The sequence below is a fragment of the Heteronotia binoei genome, chromosome 19 (genome assembly GCF_032191835.1).
Source record: "Heteronotia binoei isolate CCM8104 ecotype False Entrance Well chromosome 19, APGP_CSIRO_Hbin_v1, whole genome shotgun sequence".
Lineage (NCBI taxonomy): Eukaryota > Metazoa > Chordata > Lepidosauria > Squamata > Gekkonidae > Heteronotia > Heteronotia binoei.
In genome coordinates this window covers 35,398,425-35,416,641 of record NC_083241.1, presented here as the reverse complement: position 1 = coordinate 35,416,641, position 18,217 = coordinate 35,398,425, and the positions used below count along the sequence as shown (strand labels likewise).

General features: G+C 48.8%; 1 protein-coding gene across 1 annotated transcript; it reads left to right on the top strand.

The window, feature by feature from the left end:
- Positions 1-1,109: 1,109 nt before the first annotated feature.
- On the top strand, positions 1,110-16,376 carry LOC132587929 (protein PML-like). Its single transcript, XM_060260342.1, has 7 exons — positions 1,110-1,576; positions 7,995-8,575; positions 9,732-9,784; positions 11,340-11,432; positions 13,772-14,014; positions 15,607-15,659; positions 16,096-16,376. Exons 1-6 carry the CDS (start codon positions 1,110-1,112, stop codon positions 15,619-15,621), a joined length of 1,452 nt encoding a protein of 483 aa, XP_060116325.1. The 3' UTR covers positions 15,622-15,659; positions 16,096-16,376.
- The last annotated feature ends 1,841 nt before the right edge of the window (positions 16,377-18,217 follow it).

Here is an 18,217-nt window from a genome sequence, read left to right as displayed (position 1 = left end):
TATCTGTGCCCGCACCTAGATGGCCCAGACTAGGGGAGGGATGGTGGCTCACTGGTAGAGCATCTGCTTGGCAAACAGAAGGTCCCAGGTTCAATCCCTGGCATCTCCAACTAAAAAAGGTCCAGGCAAATAGGTGTGAAAAACCAGCTTGAGACCCTGGAGAACCGCTGCCACTCTGAGTAGGCAATACTGACTTTGATGGACTGAGGGTCTGATTTCAGTAGAAGGCAGCTTCATATGTTCATACCCTTTGGAAGGGACGGTGGCTCAGTGGTAGAGCATCTGCTTGATAAGCAGAAGGTCCCAGGTTCAATCCCCGGCATCTCCAACTAAAAAAGGTCCAGGCAAATAGGTGTGAAAAACCAGCTTGAGGCCCTGGAGAGCCGCTGCCAGTCTGAGTAGACAATACTGACTTTGATGGACCGAGGGTCTGATACAGTATAAGGCAGCTTAAGATGTTCATATATATATGTTCATATGATCTCATCATATCTCAGAAGCTAAGCAGGGTTGGTCTTGGTTAGTACTCGGATGGGAGACCAGCTAGGAAGTCCCGGGTTGAAACGTAGAGGCAGGCAATGGCAAGCCGCTTCTGCCCGTCTCTTGTCTTGAAAACCTTATGGAGTCACCATAAATCGGCTGTGACTTGATGACACTTTTCACCACCACCAGTTACGCATGTGAGTCGGGACATTCTTCCATGGGGAAATATATCATTCCAAAACAAAAGATGGAAGATGTTCTGCCATCTACCATTGGGTACCAGTTTGTTCCAAGATGATGAAGAAGAAGATATTGGATTTATATCCCGCCCTCCGCTCTGAATCTCTGAGTCTCAGAGCGGTTTTCAATCTCCTTTATCTTCTCCCCCCCACAACAGACACCCTGTGAGGTGGATGGGGCTGAGAGGGCTCTGACAGCAGCTGCCCTTTCAAGGACAACCTCTGTGATAGCTATGGATGACCCAAGGCCATTCCAGCAGCTGCAAGTGGAGGAGTGGGGAATCAAATCCAGTTCTGCCTGATAAGAGTCCACGCACTTAACCACTACACCAAAACTGGCTCTCTCCAAAAAAAGGTGCTAACCTCTTTCTCTCTCTTCCTCACAGAATGGAGCAAGAATTCCAGTTCCTGTTGTGCGACAAGTGCCAGAAAGAAGCCCAGAACCCCAAACTCCTCGCCTGCCTTCACACTCTTTGCTCCGAATGCATCCAAGAATCCAAGCCGGTCGGCCACTGTCCCGTCTGCCGGGTTCCCGTCCCTCGCTCCCTGGACAACCTCCTCTTCACGCACCTGCAGGCCAATCTGAGCACTTACCAGAAGATTGCGGCCGGCCAGGACTTGGCGTGTTCCCGTTGCAAAGTGAAAGCAGAGTTCTGGTGCTCGGAATGCAAGGAGTTCCTCTGCGTGAAGTGCCACGAGGCTCACCAGTGGTACTTGAAGCAGAAGAGCCACGAGGCCCAGAGGATCGAGGACGTGAAGGCCGATTCCGCCGCCAGGTTCCTGTCGGGGGCCCGGAAGTCCTGCATCCTCTTCTGCTCCAATCCGACCCATTGTAACCAGGGTCAGATTGCAAGGTAAGAAGTCCACGGAAGCGCATAGAAGGAACTGTGGAAGGGAAAAGCAGAGTGCTCGGAAGTTTTTCCAGCCTCCAGGTGGGAAAGTAAGAGGGATTTTATACCTCTTTCCTTCCTTCCCCAGGGGGCCAGGAGGGGGAGGAGTCTCAGCCAATAGAAGGAAAAGAGGCTTGGCTCAGTAGCTCTGCTGTGCGATTGAGAGAGCCTTCGCTTCAGTCCAAGACTGAAACAGTAAAAGGAAAAGTTTTCACGGCAGGTAACGTCATTAGGGTTTGTAGAATCTTTTGGGCTCAAGTGCCGTGTTCTACTGGAGAAAGTTTTCCTTCCAGACGTTTCGTTCTCGGCTGCGGAGAACATCCTCAGAGGGATCCTAAGAGGGATTTTGTTTTATTTTATTACATTTGTATCCCACTCTCTCGTCTGAATGTTTTGCAACATTTGCGCAGTGAAAGATGGGATGGGATGGAAAGATGGACTGAATTTTTGGTTTTTTGTTTGTTTGTGTGTTCCAGCACAACTCACTGGAAAGCTGGTGTCACTGAAATACTTGTCACTCGTTCAAAAGATAACCAGGATTCAATCAGGGCTCAAGGCGGCTGTGGAACTTTGTGTGTCACTTACGGAAAAGAATGGAAAACACTGTGCGGACAACAACAGTTGATGTCGTAAATTGTGCAGTTAAACAATCGAGAATCTCTTAAGAAATTACGAAAATAGTTGCATTGTATTATTTGTTGGACGTAATAACGCAACTGCTTCGATATCAGAAATGGCATACATAGACATTATATATCCAATGGAAGCAATTGCAAGAATTTCTGGATACAGGAACATTTTGCAACAATTGCGCCACGAAAGTTGAGGTCGTGGATGAATCCTGATTATCTTTTGAACGAGTGACAAGTATTTCATAAGAACATAAGAGAAGCCATGTTAGATCAGGCCAATGGCCCATCCAGTCCAACATTCTGTGTCACACAGCGGCCAAATATATATATATATAAATATATATATATATACACACACACATACACACTGTGGCTAATAGCCACTGATGGACCTCTGCTCCATATTTTTATCTAACCCCCTCTTGAAGGTGGCCATGCTTGTGGCCGCCACCACCTCCTGTGGCAGTGAATTCCACATGTTAATCACCCTTTGGGTGAAGAAGTACTTCCTTTTATCCGTTTTAACCTGTCTGCTCAGCAATTTCATCGAATGCCCACGAGTTCTCGTATTGTGAGAAAGGGAGAAAAGTACTTCTTTCTCTACTTTCTCCATCCCATGCATTATCTTGTAAACCTCTATCATGTCACCCCTCAGTCGACGTTTCTCCAAGCTAAAGAGCCCTAAGCGTTTCAACCTTTCTTCATAAGGAAGGTGTTCCAGCCCTTTAATCATTCTAGTTGCCCTTTTCTGAACTTTCTCCAATGCTATAATATCCTTTTTGAGGTGCGGCGACCAGAACTGCACACAGTACTCCAAATGAGACCGCACCATCGATTTATACAGGGGCATTATGATACTGGCTGATTTGTTTTCAATTCCCTTCCTAATAATTCCCAGCATGGCGTTTGCCTTTTTTATTGCAATCGCACACTGTCTTGACATTTTCAGTGAATTATCTACCACGACCCCAAGATCTCTCTCTTGGTCAGTCTCTGCCAGTTCACACCCCATCAACTTGTATTTGTAGCTGGGATTCTTGGCCCCAATGTGCATTACTTTGCACTTGGCCACATTGAACCGCATCTGCCACTTCAGTGACACCTGCTGTCCAGTGAGTTGTGCTGGAACAAAAAAAAAATATATTTTTTTTCAGTCCATCTTTCCATCCTGTCTTTCACTGTGCAAATGTTGCAAAACATTCAGATATTCTTGGATTTCTTGGATTTATTAGTGCTTCAATAGGATATGTAATTTCTCTGTAATATTTCTGATATTGAATCATTTGTGTTGTTCTTAACAAATAACACAATGAAACTATTTTAGTAATTTCTTAGCGTTTCATAATTGTTTGACTGCATGTTACAGCGCCAGTTGTTTTCGTCCACGTAGTGAAGGGGTGTTGAACGCATTTGTTATGAGGGCCGGATCTAACATTTAGTTAAATAGGTGTGCACCTATTTAACATTAGGTAGCAGAGATATAAACTTTATAAAAGACACAGACAAACGCAATTAAAGATTTAAAAAACTTAAAACGTTAGCGCTCGTTGGTCTTAAAAGTGCTTTCTTTGTATCTCTCCCATGGGATCCAGGGAACTGGACAAAGGAGGCTCTGGCTCTTTCCTTCCTTCCCCAGGGGGCCAGGAGGGGGAGGAGTCTCAGCCAACAGAAGGAAAAGAGGCTTGGCTCAGTAGCTCTGCTGTGCGATTGAGAGAGCCTTCGCTTCAGTCCAAGAGTGCAGATCCTTGTGCTGGGGTACATTCTGAAAAAGAATTGTGCAGCCAATTGCATTTCCAATAGTCAGCCAGAAGTCTGACTGGGCAAAAGCCCTACCTGCTTCCTAAAAAAGCACTTGGCAGGCTTCAGAAGTGTCCGTGGGCACCGCGTTGGGGCCTCTTGCCGTAGGATTAGGGATGCAAAACTGGAACGCCGCCGCCAACGTGTTGCGTTCAGCACTGTCTTTTCTTTTACATTTTCGAAAAAGTATATTTCAAAATCTGGGCTTTTTTGTGGCAGGAACTCCTTGGCATATTAGGCCACACCCCCTTGATGCAGCCAGTCCTCCCAAGAGCTTACAGGGCTCTTTTTTGTAGGAGGATTGGCTACATCAGGGCTGTGCGGCCTAATATGCAAAGAAGTTCCTGGTACAAAAAAGTCCTGTTGGCAATCATGTGTCACCCTTCTCTTGGTGAACTGATCTACCTGGACCTGTTAGCAATGTCCCTTCTAACCTCCCCCCCACCCGCCCACTGAGGAGCAGTTCACACCCTGAGCAGAACATTTGCTGTAATCTTCAAAGATATACTGATGTTAACAGGGCTTTTTTTTGTGGCAGGAACTCCTTTGCATATTCAGCCACACATCCCTGATGTAGCCAATCCTCCAAGAGCTTATCGTGGGCCCTGTACTGAGAGCTCTGAAAACTCTTGTAGGATTGGCTATATCAGGGGAGTGTGGCCTAATATGCAAAGGAGCCCCTGCTAGAATTCTATCTCTGGACCCTGTACTAAGAGCCCTGTAAGCTCTTGGAGGGTTGGCTCCATCAGGGGTGTGGCCTAATATGCAAAGGATCCCCTGCTAGAATTCTATCTCTGGACCCTGTACTAAGAGCCCTGGAAGCTCTTGGAGGGTTGGCTGCATCAGGGGTGTGTGGTCTAATATGCAAAGGATCCCCTGCTAGAATTCTATCTCTGGACCCTGTACTAAGAGCCCTGTAAGCTCTTGGAGGGTTGGCTCCATCAGGGGTGTGTGGCCTAATATGCAAAGGAGTTCCTGCTGCAAATAAAGCCCTGTTCAAAATACAGAGATACACACAGAATCACATACAGAATTACATGTAAATATATAAACAGACGAGATCAAACCCACCCAGTCACCAAAAAAACCATCTAAAGAAACCCAGATTATAAACAGTAATCAAGTAACACAAACTAATGCCAAACCAGCATACGCTGCTCATTTGAACCACAATTCCCACGTGAAAAATATCCCATAAAAGGGGGACCCCTTGACTAAAATATTAAACCTCTGTTTTAAGGACTTGCTCCCATCCAAATGATAAGTGATTTTTGTCTAAAACAAAGTACTCCCGACATTCATTCAGCCAAACTTCTATGGAAGGGGATGACTTTAAATTTCGAATGTAAGGCTATAGCAAACTCAGGCATGTTAAGCCGCAGAGAAAGTATCACCTTCTTTAAAACAGGAATCTCAAGCTTCTTAACTGCATGTTTTGGTGATCGTGTCCGAAGATCCAACAATTTTGGATGCAAATCGTAAGAACTGTAAAAGCTATTTTGCAAATACAGATCCCTTTTGACCCAATGGTGCTTTTACTAGACAACTGGAAACCAGCTGACGTTATCTATAAGCAAGAGGGGTATGATGTCAATCTTATTGTCGTTGGCAAAATCTATGTTAGCCGATCGATGGACAGATAAAAATGTACCTAATATTCAGTCCTGGAAAGTAAAATCTGGGACCATTTTATATATTCAGAAGTAGCTTATAGTAACCTAAATGCTTCACCCAGAACATGAGAGAGAAATGTGACTGAGCGATGCTACCCGGTAGTCACAGATTTGTCGGAATAAGGCATCCTTCGTAGAAATGCACTATATGAAAAAAACAATTTATTTTTAAAGACATATTCATTGAACTCTAGTCTGGAACTTATATGTTACAATACTGTTGTGTAAGAATACAGTTATGTAAAAGCAGGATTACGTGCATGTATGGATATGTTCAGAAGCGGGGGTGTCAAACTCATTTGTTATGAGGGCCGGATCTAACATATATGAAACCTTGTTGGGCTGGGCCATATGCGTAGCTGTGTAACATTAGGTAGCAAAGATATAAACTTTATAAAGGACACGGACAAACACAATTAAAGCCAGTTTGGTGTAGTGGTTAAGTGTGCCGACTCTTATCTGGGAGAACCGGGTTTGATTCCCCACTCCTCCACTTGCAGCTGCTAGCATGGCCTTGGGTCAGCCAGAGCTCTGGCAGAGGTTGTCCTTGAAAGGGCAGCTGCTGTGAGAGCCCTCTCCAGCCCCAGCCACCTCACAGGGTGTCTGTTGTGGGGGAGGAAGGGAAAGGAGATTGTGAGCCGCTCTGAGACTCTTCGGAGTGGAGGGCGGGATATAAATCCAATATCTTCATCTACCTCACAGGGTGTCTGTTGTGGGGGAGGAAGGGAAAGGAGATTGTGAGCCGCTCTGAGACTCTTCGGAGTGGAGGGCGGGATATAAATCCAATATCTTCATCTACCTCACAGGGTGTCTGTTGTGGGGGAGGAAGGGAAAGGAGATTGTGAGCCGCTCTGAGACTCTTCGGAGTGGAGGGCGGGATATAAATCCAATATCTTCATCTACCTCACAGGGTGTCTGTTGTGGGGGAGGAAGGGAAAGGAGATGGTGAGCCGCTCTGAGACTCTTCGGAGTGGAGGGCGGGATATAAATCCAATATCTTCATCTACCTCACAGGGTGTCTGTTGTGGGGGAGGAAGGGAAAGGAGATTGTGAGCCGCTCTGAGACTCTTCGGAGTGGAGGGCGGGATATAAATCCAATATCTTCATCTACCTCACAGGGTGTCTGTTGTGGGGGAGGAAGGGAAAGGAGATTGTGAGCCGCTCTGAGACTCTTCGGAGTGGAGGGCGGGATATAAATCCAATATCTTCATCTACCTCACAGGGTGTCTGTTGTGGGGGAGGAAGGGAAAGGAGATTGTGAGCCGCTCTGAGACTCTTCGGAGTGGAGGGCGGGATATAAATCCAATATCTTCATCTACCTCACAGGGTGTCTGTTGTGGGGGAGGAAGGGAAAGGAGATTGTGAGCCGCTCTGAGACTCTTCGGAGTGGAGGGCGGGATATAAATCCAATATCTTCATCTACCTCACAGGGTGTCTGTTGTGGGGGAGGAAGGGAAAGGAGATGGTGAGCCGCTCTGAGACTCTTCGGAGTGGAGGGCGGGATATAAATCCAATATCTTCATCTACCTCACAGGGTGTCTGTTGTGGGGGAGGAAGGGAAAGGAGATTGTGAGCCGCTCTGAGACTCTTCGGAGTGGAGGGCGGGATATAAATCCAATATCTTCATCTACCTCACAGGGTGTCTGTTGTGGGGGAGGAAGGGAAAGGAGATTGTGAGCCGCTCTGAGACTCTTCGGAGTGAAGGGCGGGATATAAATCTAATATCTTCTTCTATCGTCTTCTTTTTAAAAAAAACCTTAAAATGAAACGTGCTTAAAATATTAGCACTTATTGGTCTTAAAGGTGCTTTCTGTGCATCTCTCTCATGGGTTCCAAGGAACTGGGCAAAGGAAGCGCTGGCTCTTTCCTTCCTTCCCCAGGGGACCAGGAGAGGGAGGAGCCTCAGCCAATAGAAGGAAGAGAGGCTTGGCTCAGTAGCTCTGCTGTGCAATTGAGAGAGGCTGGCAAAGCAAGCTCTGCCTCCCCCCTTTTTTTCCCCAAGGGAGGAGCCTCAGCCAATAGAGAAAACAGAGACTTTGCTCCTTTGCGACTGAGCAAGCCTTGCAAAGCAAGCTGTTCTGCAGAAGGAGAAAGAAGGAGATGACAGCCAGTTGCTCGGGTGGCCTGTTAGGAGCCATCTGAGGGCCTGATTCAGCCCCCGGGCCGCATGTTTGACACCCCTGTTCTGAAGGGAATTTGCTTTTAATTAAGTAAATTTTAAAAAAAGGGAAAAAAGGGGGGGGAATCTCAAAATCATCCCGAGTGTTTTCTCTCCGGCAGCCTCTATTGCCGCCAGTGCCGCAAGCCGCTGTGCTGTTCCTGTGCCCTGCTGGACAACACCCACTCCCGGTTCTACTGCGACATCAGCGTGGAGATCCAGGAGAGGAAGGAGGAGCTGGGCAGGATGAGGGAGGAGCTCCGGGAGAAGGAGCAGCGTTGCGAGCAAACCCTCGGCCACCTCCGGCAGAAGGAGCAGGAGATGGAGACCGTGCGGAACGAAACCCGGGCGCTGATCCAGGAGAAGGTGGAGGAGATGGTCCGTCAGATCCGGCAAAGGGGGGACCGGTTATTGGAGGAAGTGGACAGGCAGCTCCACCAGGAGCGGCAGGACACCCAGGCAAAGCTGCAGGACATGGAGCGTGCCCTCCACCGGATGAAGGCCGGCACGCAGCTGGTGGAGAAGATGAAGGACTTTGCCTCCGACCAGGAGGTGATGGACATGCACCTGTTTATCAAGGAGTCTCTGGAGGAGCTCAGGGAGGAGCGAGTGCCGATGGCGGGGCAGAGGATCCCGACGAGGAACTTTGCGGGGGTCAAGGACAAGCTCCGGGCTCTCTGCGAGAAAGTGATGGAACAGAGAGGTGAGGCGCGCTCCCTGACGTCGGCTCATTGGCCTGCTTCTGGGGACTTCTGAACAACCTCAGATCAGACCAGGGGTCCATCTAGCCGAGCATCTCGTCTCACGCAGTGGCCAACCAGATCCCGAGGGCCGTCAACAACGCAGAGAGGCCGAGGCCTTCATAAGGACATCAGATGATCCCTGCTGGATCAGACCTGTGGCCCATCTAGTCCAGGGATGGCCAAACTGTGGCTCTTTCACACATATTGTGTGGCTCTTGAAGCCCCCACCACTGTGTCAGCCCACTTGGAAAAGGCATTTATCTCTTTAAATCACTTTTCCAAGCCAAGCCAGCTGGAAGCTTGAAGTATGCATTTAAAGTTAAAGGTGATTTCTTTCTGCCTCCCTCCCTCCCTCCCTCCCTCCCTCCCTCCCTCCCTCCCTCCCTCCCTCCCCCTTCCTTCCTTCCTTCCTTCCTTCCTTCCTTCCTTCCTTCCTTCCTTCCTTCCTTCCTTCCTTCCTTCCTTCCTTCCTTCCTCCCTCCCTCCCTCCCTCCCTCAAACATGTAATGTTCATGTCTTGTGGCTCTCAGACATCTGATGTTTAAATCGCTTCTCAAAGCCAAGCAAGCCTGTGCATTTAAAGTTAAAGTTGCTTTCTTTCCACCTCTCTCTCCTTCCCCCCTCCCCATCTATTTGCCTGCCTTCCTTCCCTCCCTCCCTCCCGGCTCTCAAACATCTGATGTGGCTCTTATATTAGGCAAGTTTGGCCACTCCCAGTTTAGTCCCAGCATCCTGTCCTGCCGAGTAGCCAACCAGTTCCTCTGAAAGGGCCAACAACAGAGCACAGAGACAAAGGCTTCCTCCTGATGAGACCATCAAAAGAGCCCTGCTGGATCAGACTAGTGGTCTGTCTTATGCTCTTACTCAGGGGTGGCCAATGTTAGCTCCCCAGATGTTTTTTGCCTACAACTCCCATCAGCCCCAGCCAGCATGGCCAATGGCTGTGGCTGATGGGAGTTGAGGGCAAAGAACATCTGGAGAGCTACCGTTGGCCACCTCTGCTCTTACGGGATCCTGGAGTGCCGTCGCTAGTCAGAATCAACAGTATTAAGCAGGATAAACCAAGGGGGTCCGACGGTCTCAAAATCAGTTTGACGTGTTCCTTTCTTCTTGTAGATCCCGCCGCTGCCAGCAGCGCTCCATCTACTTCTGCTGCGGCTCTCAACACGGTAAGGTGGTGGGAAGGGGATGTGGAAGGTGACCCCTGCCTAAAAACGTTGAGGTTCAGAGTTCACAGGGACAGGCTTTGTTGAGGACATGGTTCCCCAGAGTATTTAAGCAGCAAAGTAAGGAACACGAATGGCAAAATATGTCAGCAGCTTCACTTGTTTGATTCCCACTGGAAAAAAAAGAAGTGAGGCGATGCGTAGAGGTGTTCCTGGGTCATGCGCAGCCCCCAAACATTCCACTGGGGGGTTGCGCAGTAGTTCTTGGTGGGTGAGTTCTGGAAAGTCGATGGATGAAGTCCACCGGCATCCAGTGGGCCATAAGGGCACTCTGATTTTCTTCTACACGGCTTTTGGGTGGTTTAAAACCTAGAACGAAGCCATCTCGGATAAAGCTCGCAAACCATCTTTTGGAGGGAAGAAAGACCCAATTATGTAATTGTAACAACATTATGTAATTGTAACAAATTGTAAAAATTACGTTAACACCAACAACAAAAGAAAAAAAATTCCATGCAGATGGTTTTAAAAAACCCAACACTGTGTGTGTGTTTATTTGGTATTTGTAGGTACGCACCTGACACATATTCCAAAATCACATGATGGAAAATTAGCGGACATTTCTTGCTTATGTTTCAAACAAAGGAAGTTGGGATTCTGCAATTGTTCAGCTTCTTTTTTCATTTGTACTCTGCCTTCTTCCCCAGTTTGAGACCAAAGTTTATTTATTTCCTTCTCTGCTCCTCCATTTGAGCCTCGCAACAACCCTGAGAGGTGGGTTAGGCTGAGTGTGTGACAAGACAAGGTCACCGAGCAAGCTTCCATGGCACGAGTGCGGATTTGAACCCAGATCCCCAAGATACTGGTCTGACGCTCGTTAACTGCTACGCTGCCCTGGCTCTGGATTAGAACTTGGGATGTGCGATTTGTCTTTAAGAGAGCCAATGCGGTGTAGTGGTGAAGAGTGTTGGACTAGTATCGGAGGGTCTGACTAGGATCTGAGAGATTCGGTTTCGAATCCTTGCTCTGCCTTGGCATCTTGCTGAGTGACTGAGCCAATCACACGCTCTCGGCCTACCCCACCCCACAAGGTTGTTGTGGGGATAAAAGGGAAGAGAGGAGAAAGATGGGAGCCATTTCTGGTCCCCAGGAGGGAGAAAGGCAGGGTATACATTAATAAATGAGCACGGCCATGTTGAAGGAAGAGAGGCTATGGAGTGGGGCCAGGTGTAGAATTGCAGCAGGAGCTCCTTTGCATATTAGGCCACACACCCCTGATGTAGCCAATCCCCTAAGAGCTTACAAAAAAGAGCCTTGAAAGCTCTTGGAGGATTGGCTACATCAGAGGTGTGTGGCCTAATATGCAAAGGAGCTTCTGGGTAACCATGACGATGTGGATGCCTATCCTTTCCCCCCACTTAATTAGTATCAGCGCTCATCTCCTTGACATCCTTTGGCTTCTGGTTCATTGCCAAAGGAGCCGGGTTCAGACATCTGTCAGTCTTTCTTGGGCGTTAAAGCTATTTCAGTTTCCACTTCTATTGTTTTTTGCATACAGGAAACTCCGCAAAATGAGATTAACCATCCCAAGGCCCAGGAGACGCAGACGCCCACGTATACCCTCAGCATCGAAAAGAGTCCTCGTGGATTAGTAAGTTCCTCGTGGGTTGGTAACAAGTTTGTTACTGTGTCTGTCGTCTTCTGAGTAGTTCATAAGAACGTCAGAGAAGCCATGTTGGATCAGACCATGCAGTGTCCGAAACTGTCATGCAGTGCCCGAAACCCAGGCGGTGCCGTCAGGAGGTCCACTAGCGGAGCCAGAACTCTAGAAGCCCCCCTACTCTTGCCCACTCCCCCCCACCAGCACCAAGAATGCAAAGCATCACTGCCAGCCCAGACATAAGAACATCAGAGAAGCCATGTTGGATCAGGCTAATGGTTCATCCAGTCCAACACTGTGTCGCCAAGTGGCCAAACCGCAGTTTGTTTACTTTGTGCAGAAAAGGGCAAGTAGAACAAGGGTTGGAACACTTTCCCTATGAAGAAAGTTTAAAATGCTTGGGGCTCTTTAGCGTGGAGAAACATCGACCGAGGGGTGACATGCTAGAGGTTTACAGGATTATGCCTGGGATAGAGAAGGTAGAGAAAGAAGTACTTTTCTCCCTTTCTCAGTACAAGAACTTGTGGGCACTCAATGAAATCGCTGAGCAGTCAGGTTAGAACGGATAAAAGGAAGTCCTTCTTCACCTGAAGGGTGATTAACACGTGGAATTCACTGCCACAGGAGGTGGCGGCGGCTACAAGCATAGCCAGCTTCAAGGGGGGATTGGATAAGCATACGTGTCAGCTCTGTGCATTGAAGCTTGTCTTTATTACCTGAAATGTTTATCTGATACTAACACCCTAGCACCTCGCTTCACTAACCAGGAAACTGCAACATGATGTAAAGAATAACTGGAGGAGACAGTCCAGGTGCCAGAGAGCTTCCCAGAGAGCTTTGAAGTGTTAAACATCCAGCTAGTTCTCAGGGCAAGCTAGCAAGGCCACAGCGGGGAGTAGAGACAGGCCATGCCGGGGAGATAACAGATAAGGGAATGCTCACTGTCAACGAGGCAGCCCAGCTTTTATTATGGGAAGCAATTTTAACCTCCTGGCTTTGATGTGTATCCATAAATGCCTATGCTTGAACCCCTTTCGTCATTAGTATCAATGACTCTGTGCTGTGCAACATTGTTGCAATCAATAAATGGAAACTTATTTTTAATCTAAAATAAGTCTATCCATTCTTGGAACCTCAATGCCACTACGCTGACAATATGGAGCAGAGGTCCATCAGGGGCTATTAGCCACAGGGTATAGATGGAATTCTCTGTCTGGGGCAGTGATGCTCTGTATTCTTGGTGCTTGTGGGGGGGGCACAGTGAGAGGGCTTCTAGTGTCCTGGCCCCACTGATGGACCTCCTGATGGCACCTGGGGTTTTTTGGTCACTGTGTGACAGAGTGTTGGACCTGATGGGCCTTTGGCCTGATCCACCATGGCTTCTCTTATGCCCTTAAGTGAGAGAAAACAGCATACTGAAGGACATTGCAGGATGCGTCGCCCTTCTGTTTCCTCCCCGCCAGTGATGTGCTATATACATGCAGAAATTGCTCCCTAGCACAGAATTCTGTTCATCCTGAGAATCTGAGTTTCAATTTAACGAGAGCCAGCATGGTGTCGTGCTTAAGAATGTCAGACTAGGACGTGGGAAAACCTTGCGTAGACAAAATATGGGACTTCTTCTCTCATACATTGCCCCCCAAGATTTAAGAGCTCAGGGAGACGCCCTCTGAACAGCCCCATCAATCAAAGAAGCTAGTTTTTGTGGGCACACAAGACGGGGCCTTTTTGGCAGCAGCCCCACCGTTACGGAATAGCCTCCTGAGGGAGGTGCGGCTGGCCCCTTTGCTGTCTTTAGGAGGCTGTTGAAGATCGTTTTATTTAGGACTGCATTTGGCTGACTAGCAGTTCTAAATTGTAGTTTTAAATGTGTGTGTGTGTGGGGGGGTATGCATTTAATGTCTATTGTAAGCAGCCTTCAGCTCAGTCTTGAAGAAAAGTGGCCGATAAATGTTTAGAAGAAGATGACGACACTGGATTTATATTCCACCCAGCACTCAGAGTGGCTCACAATCTCCTTTATCTTCCTCCCCCACAGCAGACACCCTGTGAGGTAGGTGGGGCTGAGACAGCTCTCCCGGAAGCTGCCCTTTCAAGGACTGCTCTGCAAGAGTTTTGGCTGACCCAAGGCCATTCCAGCAGCTGCAAGTGGAGGCGTGGGGAATCAAACCCCGTTCTCCCATATAAGAGTCCACGCACTTAACCACTACACCAAACTGGCTCTCTTTAAAAGAACATAAGTCTCCAGGCAGCGAGCAGCGTGGCTTCCCGCCTCGAGCCGAGGATCTGTCTCCCTCCGTGAACTCCATGGTTTGGTTTCTGCTTCCTAGATCCCTTCCATGAGCACCCCGAAGAAGCGGCCTCTGAACCTTTGTGAGAAATCCATCCAGGCTCCCCTAAGATGCCGAAGCACGAATCCCGTGGGAGCCAAGAAGGCGAAACCTCTACCGGGCACATCCAGGAGGCCGCGATGTGTTCTTCGTGCGCCCACGAAATCATCCCAGAGGGAGACCGAAGGATCGTCATCAACTTGGGGGACGGGGACCATTCTCCCCCGGAGATCTGCGAATCGGGTAAGGGGAACGGGGAGGGCTTTCTTGACTTTCGGACGGCGGGAGGCTTGCGACTTGCCGAAGTCACTCGGCCTTGGCCTGGTGGCCCCGATCCCGCCAGCACTTGGCAGGGAAGCAGGGTCTGCCTCGCTTAGAACTTTGGAAGGGAGACCCCCCGGGAAGCCCGAGGTTGCTGCGCAGAGGCAGGAAGTGGCAAAACGCCTTTGCTTGTCTGGCCTGACCTGGATGACCCAGGCTAGCCCGATTGCCTCAGCTCTTGGAAGCTGAATGGGGTGAGTCCTGGTTCGTATTTGGATGGGAGATACCACCAAGGAAGCCCCGGGTTGCTACGCAGAGGCAGGAAATGGCAAAACGCCTTTGTTTGTCTGCCCTGACCTGGGTAGCCCAGGCTAGCTCAATCGCATCAGCTCTTGGAAGCTGAGCGGGATGGGTCCTGGTTAGTGTTCGGATGAGAGACCGCCAAGGAAGCCCTAGGTTGCTACGCAGAGGCAGGCGATGGCAAAACGCCTTTGCTTCTCTGTCCTGACCTGAAGGGCCCCATTTCATCTGATGTCGGAAGCTAAGAAGGGTGGGTCCTGGTTAGTATTTGGGTGGGAGACCGCCAAGGAAGTCCCGGGTTGCTACGCAGAGGCAGGCAATGGCAAACTATCTGTGTTTGCCTGCTCTGACTTGGATGGCTCATTCTGGCTCAGTTTCATCAGCTCGGAAACTAAGCAGGGTCGGTCCTAGCTAATAATTGGATGGGAGGCCACCAAGGAAGTCCAGGGTTGCTACGCAGAGGCAGGCAACGGCAACTCACCTCTATTCATCTGCCTTGACCAAGATGGCTCAGGCTAGTTCTAATTTATCAGATGTCGGAAGCTAAGAAGGGTGGGTTCTGGTTAGCATTTGGATGGGAGACTACCGAGGAAGTCGGGGGTTGCTGCGGGGAGGGACGGTGGCTCTGTGGTAGAGCATCTGCTTGGGAAGCAGAAGGTCCCAGGTTCAATCCCCGGCATCTCCAACTAAAAAAGGGTCCAGGCAAATAGGTGTGAAAAACCTCAGCTTGAGACCCTGGAGAGCCGCTGCCAGTCTGAGTAGACAATATTTTGATGGACCCAGGGTTTGATTCAGTAGAAGGCAGCTTCATAGGTTCATATGCAGTGTGCTCTGGGGTCATCCTTCCTGAGCTGAGACAAAAAATGCATGAGCTGGAGGCTAAAAATCTGTGAGCTAGCTCACACTCACTCAGCTTAGAGGGAACACTGGCTACATGTTGGAGGGGAGGGACGGTGGCTCAGTGGTAGAATATCTGCTTGGGAAGCAGAAGGTCCCAGGTTCAATCCCCGGCATCTCCAAAGAAGGGTCCAGGCAAGTAGGTGTGAAAAACCTCAGCTTGAGACCCTGGAGAGCCGCTGCCGGTCTGAGTAGACAATATTGACTTTGATGGACGCAGGGTTTGATTCAGTAGAAGGCAGCTTCGTATGTTCATGCCTCCGCCATTGTGGTCTTGCAGACCCACTCTCCTTGTCTCTGCCATGACCCTGAACGTCCCAATAAGCAAATAGATCTCTGTTTGTCCTCTGCTTACATTGTTCCACCTCTGCTTACAGAGGTCGCCAGCATAGTGATCAGCAGTTCCGATGACACCGATGCCGACACTGTGGTAAGTTTCTTGGCGTTAGCGAGCCCGTTAAAAAAGAAAGGAGGGTGTGGGGGAGGGTAATGTTGTTTCAACGACAGCCGTCACCCTTGCTTTGGTCTTCTTTTTTCCCCAGTGGGTTTTTTTTTTTTAAATTACTGCTCTTCTCCATCGCACTTGGGCTTCCTCTATGTGGTTGGTCCTGCCTCCTGCAGCAGGCATTTTGTGGTAGGCTCCCCCTCCAGCAGTGGCCATTTTGTGGTTGAGCCCACTACCTTGTGTCAGAATTCCAAAGGTTTTCACAGGGTCAGAATGGTTGGGGGCTCGTGGCGTATGAGACAAAGTAACCCATCAGGCATCCACCCCGGGACATTTTCTGAGAGACCTTCTGACGTTCTACCTGCACTCGGAAAGGTTATGACATGACACTCCTCGACATGACTATCTGTTTCCTTTTCAGTGACCCTCATGTTCCGGAAGGCTCTCTGACCAGCTACCTTCTTCCTGTCGTCATGCCTGAGGGAAGCTCTTGAGCCTTCCCGAAGAGACTCAAAAACCGCTTTCAAGCTTGCGTTTGCTGGTCTGCATCTCACTTCATCTCATTGCATCCTGGACACTCCTTTTCCCTACTTGCAGTTTCGCCGATCCTTCTGGGAACGTGTTTGTGTACTCACTTTTAGATGGTCAGGCCGGGCTCGCTTTTAATTCCTGTGAGGACAAAATTAAATCACACTGTTTCTACACCTGCCCGTTCCTCTCCGCAGGGGGTTTGGCCAAAGTGCCTATAGGTGATTCTGCTGCAGTGCCTTATGGGTATTGGGCGGTCATATAGCAGACTGTCAAAAATTATTTGTTTTTCTCTGTTTTTACCGAAAGTCCATTCTGAGTCAGAGTGATGGCTGGGCTTGTCATTTGTCCCAGAAGAGTTACATTTGGCCCATGCAAGGATAATGAATTTGGGTTGTTTTTTTTTAAAGGCTGCAGTGATTGCAACAGGACATCTTTCTCCAAAGTGAGGACAAAACCACTCACCAAGGTTTTATGTCTTGTCTTTCATTCTAATTTTCTCTCTCGTTTTCCTCTAGCCCATTTGAGCTTCCGGGCTCAACCCACATCTCTTTGTCCACTTCCTGTTTCCTTCCCGTCTAGTTTCCAACACACCTATTGGCATGAATTCCTTCCCCCCAAGTCGTTCTCTAATGCAGACGAGGTTCCCCTTCAGCCAAAAGATGGCTTTTCTCCGTCTAGAGAAGCAGTTCTCCATTGAATGAAATTTTGACCTAAGAGAAAGAAAATTTTGCAGAAGAGAATCATCAGATCCAACCCTATTTTCTCAGGTACTCAGCAATTGGCTTTCTGGTCTCTGGAAGTCAGTTTCACAGATCAGTTGAGAGAAGCAAGGTCAAAATCAATCATAATTTTTATCCCTTCCTTTGGGAACTGAGGGCAGGGGATGGGGTTCTCTCCAGCCTGTGTTAGCCCCCGTTACATACCCTGGTCAGTAACACGGGTAACGCCTCCCCACCCTTTGCAACTCCAAAGCACAATTTCTGGGATGTGCCTATAGTGACAGCCGATAATCGTGCTAGAAAAAGTGGCTAGTATTTTGAACCCTAATCAGGGGTGGAATTGTAGCAGGAGCTCCTTTGCATCTTAGACCACACCCTCCTGAGGTAGCCAATCCTCCAAGAGCTTACAAGGCTCTTCGTACAGGGCCTACTGTAAGCTCCAGGAGGATTGGCTCCATCAGGAGGGTGTGGCCTAAGATGCAAAGGAGCTCCTGCTAGAATTCCACCCCTGATCCTAATACAAACAGAGGGATGTATGTGGGAATTCTCTCCTTAACTGTTTACCATCAGGGAGGACAGATGGGGGAATCAGCAGCAGATCCTTCCTTCCAACATGCCTGGATCGAAATTCCCTAAAATGTATGTTTGACGTTTAGTCGACATTTCGACATCCATCCTGTAATCAAAGCCATAGAACCTATTTTTGCACTTTTCAGCCGCAATAACAAACGACTTAACAGTAACGTGGACTCTGGTACCAAGGCCTGCACCGAACCGAGATGCCAACTTTGCAGCTCTGAGCGACACTATCGTTGGACCCAGCCAACATCAGCCAGAGTCTGGCCAAGGGGGGACAGATGTGTCCAAACTGGCTCAGAAGCCACACGTGGCTTCTTCATACGTATTGTGTGGCACTTGAAACCCACCCCTCACCAGCCAGCTTGGAGAAGGCATTTCTTTCAATCACTTTGCCAAGCCAGCTGGCATTTAAAGTTGCTTTCTTTCCATCTGTCCTCCATCTGTTTTCCTTCTCTCCCTCCCTCCTTCCTTCCTTCCCTCCCTCAAACATCTGATGTTTATTCCACGTGACTCTTAATGTTAAGCAGGTTTGGTCACCCCTGAGCCAGACCATCTCTCAGGTTTATACCCCTGCTCGTTCTCTAACGTGATTTATGCCATCAAGTATCAGCAATGCCCTTCTACCCTCTACGCTGGAGAAACGAGGCCAGTCCCTTTGACAAAGAATTAGTGGACATCAGCCTGACATTAGAAACCACAGGATTTAAAAACCAG

Excerpts from the sequence above, each read along its gene's own strand:
- LOC132587929 (XM_060260342.1), top strand. The coding sequence starts at position 1,110 with ATGGAGCAAGAATTCCAGTTCCTGTTGTGCGACAAGTGCCAGAAAGAA. Across the intron at positions 9,785-11,339 it reads CTGCTGCGGCTCTCAACACG|GAAACTCCGCAAAATGAGAT; the intron begins GTAAGGTGGTGG and ends TTTTGCATACAG. Across the intron at positions 11,433-13,771 it reads AAAAGAGTCCTCGTGGATTA|ATCCCTTCCATGAGCACCCC; the intron begins GTAAGTTCCTCG and ends TCTGCTTCCTAG.